This window comes from Serinus canaria, chromosome 25, assembly GCF_022539315.1.
Source record: "Serinus canaria isolate serCan28SL12 chromosome 25, serCan2020, whole genome shotgun sequence".
Lineage (NCBI taxonomy): Eukaryota > Metazoa > Chordata > Aves > Passeriformes > Fringillidae > Serinus > Serinus canaria.
This window is the reverse complement of record NC_066338.1, coordinates 3,355,909-3,360,893: the sequence shown is the minus strand read 5'-3', so window position 1 is coordinate 3,360,893 and position 4,985 is coordinate 3,355,909. Positions and strand designations below refer to the sequence as shown.

The 4,985-nt window shown below is 68.2% G+C and overlaps 1 protein-coding gene across 1 annotated transcript in view; it reads left to right on the top strand.

Annotated features, from left to right (window-relative positions):
* The first annotated feature begins 1,356 nt into the window (after positions 1–1,356).
* Positions 1,357–4,985, top strand: part of LOC103825041 (tenascin-X-like) — a 20,664-nt gene continuing 17,035 nt past the window's right edge. The window contains 3 exon segments of the mRNA XM_050984258.1: positions 1,357–1,960; positions 2,870–3,120; positions 4,212–4,474. Of these exon segments, the coding sequence (XP_050840215.1) occupies positions 1,938–1,960; positions 2,870–3,120; positions 4,212–4,474 (537 nt within the window). The 5' untranslated portion in view covers positions 1,357–1,937.

Sequence of the window (4,985 nt, the reverse complement as noted above, 5' to 3'; positions counted from 1 at the left end):
CCCCGCCCCCGGCCCCCCCCCCCCGGCCCACCCCACCCGACCCAGAGCGAGAGCGCAGCGGGACCGGCCGGAGGTACTGGGGCAACTGGGGGGACTGGGGGGCACTGGGGGCACTGGGGGGTCTGGGGGAACTGGGAGAGACTGGGAGAACTGGGCAGGACTGGGGGCACTGGGAGAACTGGGGGAAATTGGGGGGAATTGGAGCACTGGGAGGGACTGGGGAGCACTGGGAGAGCTGAGAGGGACTGGGAGGGACTGGGAGGGACGGAGGGGGGGAACTGGGGGGAACTGGGGGTCACTGGGGGAAGTGGGAGAGGACTGGGAAGGTACTGGGGGAACTGGAGGAGACTGGGAGAACTGGGCAGGACTGGGGGCACTGGATTAACTGGGGGGAATTGGGGCACTGGGAGGGACTGGGGAGCACTGGGAGAGCTGAGAGGGACTGGGAGGGACTGGGAGGGACGGAGGGGGGGAACTGGGGGGTCATTGGGGGAAGTGGGAGAGGACTGGGAAGGTACTGGGGGGAACTGGGGGGAACTGGGAGAGACTGGGAGAACTGGGCAGGACTGGGGGCACTGGGAGAACTGGGGGAAATTGGGGGGAATTGGAGCACTGGGAGGGACTGGGGAGCACTGGGAGAGCTGAGAGGGACTGGGAGGGACGAGGGGGGGAACTGGGGGGTCACTGGGGGAAGTGGGAGAGGACTGGGAAGGTACTGGGGGGAACTGGGAGAGACTGGGAGAACTGGGCAGGACTGGGGGCACTGGGAGAACTGGGGGGAATTGGAGCACTGGGAGGGACTGGGGAGCACTGGGAGAGCTGGGAGGGACTGGGAGGGACTGGGAGGCACGCGGGGGGGAACTGGGGGGTCACTGGGGGAAGTGGGAGAGGACTGGGAAGGTACTGGGGGGAACTGGGGGGAACTGGGAGACACTGGGAGAACTGGGCAGGACTGGGGGCACTGGGGGGAATTGGGGCACTGGGAGGGACTGGGGAGCACTGGGAGAGCTGAGAGGGACTGGGAGGGACTGGGAGGCACGCGGGGGGGAACTGGGGGGTCACTGGGGGAAGTGGGAGAGGACTGGGAAGGTACTGGGGGGAACTGGGGGGAACTGGGAGAGACTGGGAGAACTGGGCAGGACTGGAGGCACTGGGAGAACTGGGGGAATTTGGGCACTGGGAGGGACTGGGGAGCACTGGGAGAGCTGAGAGGGACTGGGAGGGACTGGGAGGGACGGAGGGGTGGAACTGGGGGTCACTGGGGGAAGTGGGAGAGGCCTGGGAAGGTACTGGGGGGAACTGGGGAGAGACTGGGGGAGGACTGAGAGAACTGGGGCAGGACTGGGGGCATGGGAGAGCTGAGAGGGACTGGGAGGGACGCGGGGGGGAACTGGAGGGTCACTGGGGGAAGTGGGAGAGGACTGGGAAGGTACTGGGGGGAACTGGGAGAGACTGGGAGAACTGGGCAGGACTGGGGGCACTGGATTAACTGGGGGGAATTTGGGCACTGGGGGGGACTGGGGAGCACTGGGAGAGCTGGGAGGGACTGGGAGGGACACGGGGGGGAACTGGGGGGAACCGGGGGGGTCACTGGGGGAAATGGGAGAGGACTGGGAAGGTACTGGGGGGAACTGGGGGGAACTGGGGGGCACTGGAGGAATTGGGTTGCGCCAGGCGGAACGGGGCAGCTCCAGCGGCTCTGGGGGAACTGGGAGGGACTGGGAATCACTGGGAGATACTGAGGGGGTCACTGGGGGGGACTGGGAGGGGCTGTGCTTTGGGGTGTCTTCAGGAATGTCCCCCAGGTGTCCCCAATATCCCCCACCGTGTTGCCATGGGTGTCCCTCTGCCCCCCCCCCGTGTGTGTGTCCCCGTGTCCCTCGGGTGTCTCCAGAGAGGCTCCTGTGTCCCCTGCTGCTGCCCATGTGTCCCTGAGGATGTCCCCAGTGCTGTCCCCACTGTGCGTGGCTGTCCCCTACGGGTGTCTCTCTTCCCCTTCTGTCACTGCGGTGTCCTCCAAGATGTCCCTGTCCCCCTGCATCCCCCCATGGCTGTTCCCTGTGCTTCACGGGTGTCCCCTGTGTGACCCCGGGATGTCCCCACATCCTCCCCGTGGTTTGTTTCCCTTGGATGTCCCCACAGCTCTGTCCCTGTGTCCTTTGTGGGTGCCTGTGTGTCCCCATGGATTCCCCGCATGCTCATCCCCGTGCCTTGTGCCCCAGCTGTCCCCACAGGTGTCCCAGTGTCCCCATGGATGCTCATCCCCGTGCCTGTGTGCCCTCGCTGTCCCCACAGGTGTCCCCATGGATGTCCTCATGGATGTCCCCGCATGCTCATCCCCGTGCCTGTGTGCCCCAGCTGTCCCCACAAATGTCCCTATGTCCCCATGGATGTCCCCGCATGCTCATCCCCGTGCCTGTGTGCCCCAGCTGTCCCCACAAATGTCCCTATGTCCCCATGGATGTCCCCGCATGCTCATCCCCGTGCCTGTGTGCCCTCGCTGTCCCCACAGGTGTCCCTATGTCCCCATGGATGTCCCCGCATGCTCATCCCCGTGCCTGTGTGCCCTCGCTGTCCCCACAGGTGTCCCTGTGTCCCCATGGATGTCCCCATGGATGTCCCCGCATGCTCATCCCCGTGCCTGTGTGCCCTCGCTGTCCCCACAAGTGTCCCTGTGTCCCCATGGATGTCCCCATGGATGTCCCCATGGATGTCCCCGCATGCTCATCCCCGTCCCTGTGTGCCCCAGCTGCCCCCACAGGTGTCCCTCTGTCCCCCCCGGGTGTCCCCCTGGGTGTCCCCGTGTCTCCCCACGATGTCCCCTCGCGGTTACCTCCGGGTGTCCCCATGTCCCCCTGCCTTCCCGCAGGACGATGCCGGTGACCCTGGAACTGCGGCTCCTCCTGCTGGCGCTGGCGCTGCGGGGGGAGGCGGTGTCCCCGTCGGTGTCCCCCTCGGTGTCCCCCTCGGTGTCCCCCTCGGTGTCCCCCTCGGGGTCCGGCTCCGAGTCGTGCGGGGCGGCGCTGGCGGATGTGCTGAGGCGGCTGCGGGAGCTCGAGGGACACGTGCAGGCGCTGAGGGGACACTGTGGGGACAAGGGGGGACCCCAGGCCGGGACAGGTAACGGGACAAGGGCGGGGGGAACACGGGGGAGCCGCAGGCTGGGACAGGGGACACAGCGAGGGCAGGGGGACACTGCGGACATGGGGGACATAGGGACAGTGAGGGGACATGGCAGAACTCGCTGGGACAGGGGACAGAGATTGGTGACATGGAGGGGACATGGAGGGGACACAGGGGCAGGGGAGAAAGAGGGACGGGGGGGGCATGGGGTGGTCACTGGGGGGCATTGGGGGGTCACTTGGGGGGTCACTGAGGTGGGTATTGGTGGGGACATTGGGGTCTTGTGGTCATTGGGGGCATCAGGGGGTCCAGCCGGGGGTCAGTGGGGGTCAGTGGGGGAGGGGTCCGCAGGGGTCAGTGGGAGGTCATGGGGGGTAAAAGGGGCCAGTGTGTCATGGGCAGTGATTGGGGTCACTGGGAGGGTCGGGGGGGGACAGTGTGGGGGACAGTGGGGGGACAGTGTGGGGGGCAGTGAGGGGGGTCACTGGACTCGGTGGGGGTGTCACTGGGGTCAGTGGGGGGGGTCACTGGGGGGGCAGTGAGGGGGTCACTGGGGTCAGTGGGGGGGGTCACTGGGGTCAATGGGGGGTGTCACTGGACTCGATGGGGGGTCACCTGGGGGGGCAGTGAGTGGGTCACTGGGGTCGGTGGGGGGTCACTAGGGGTCAGTGGGGGGTCAGTGGGGGGCAGTGAGGGGGATCACTGGGGGGGCAGTGAGGGGGGGTCACACTGGGGGCCGGTGGGGGGGTCACTGGGGGGGCAGTGAGGGGGATCACTGAGGGGGCAGTGGGGGGGGGTCACTGGGGGTCGGTGGGGGTCAGTGGGAGGTGGACTGGGGGGGCTAAAAGGGGCCAGTGTGAGTTGATGGGGGGGTCGGTGTGGGGGGGTCCACTGGGGGGGCAGTGGGGAGGGGCCACGTGCTGGGGTCAGTGGGGGGGGTCACTGGGGTCGGTGGGGGGGGTCACTTGGAGGTCAGTGGGGGTCAGTGGGAGGTGACTGGGGGGTAAAAGGGACCTGTGTGACTCGGTGGGGGGCGGTCACTGGTGGGGGGTCACCGGGAGTCACCCCAATGTCCGTGTCCCCCCCAGGCCGGTCGGTGCAGCTCTGCGCCCCCCCCTCGGGCGGTGGCTGCGCTTGCCCCGCCCCCTCGGGCGAGGCCCCGCCCCCGGCCCCGCCCCCCGCGTGCCCGCGCGGCTGCAGTGACCAGGGCCGGTGCGAGCGCGGGCGCTGCCGCTGCTTCCCGGGCTGGAGCGGCCCCGACTGCGCCACCCCCGCCTGCTCCCCGGGCTGGGGCGGCGCCCGCTGCGACATCGGTGCGTCACACGTGTCCCCCGGTGCTCCCCGGTACCCCGTAGGGACCTCCCGGCTTCCCCACCTCGGTGCTCCCGCTGCGGCGGGAGGGGGAGGCGGCTGCGACATCGGTGCCCCCCCAAGTGATGTCCCAGTGATGCCACCTCGGCGCTGCCAGTGTCCCCTCTCCTCCCCTGCCATCCTGTGGCACCGGTGCACACCCAGCTGTTGCCCAGTGCCCTGCAGAGCTCCCATCCCAGTGCTCCCAGTACAGCCCCACTCCTCTCCCCACCCATGGGGGGGGGTCTCATGCCACCTCAGTGTGTCCCCAAGTGTCCCTGTGGGCCACTCCTCAGTGCCTCCCCGTGACCCACCCTGAGCGGCCCCATCCCGTTGTGTCCCCAGTGTGTCCCCAGCATGTCCCAGGGTGTTCCCAGCATGTGTCCATCCCCTGGATGCCCCATCCCAGGGTGTCCCCACGGTGATACCCCATGGTATCCCCTGCACTGCCAATCCCCTCAATGCACCATCCCATGGTGTCCCTGTGGTGTCCCCAGGGTGTCCCCATCCCA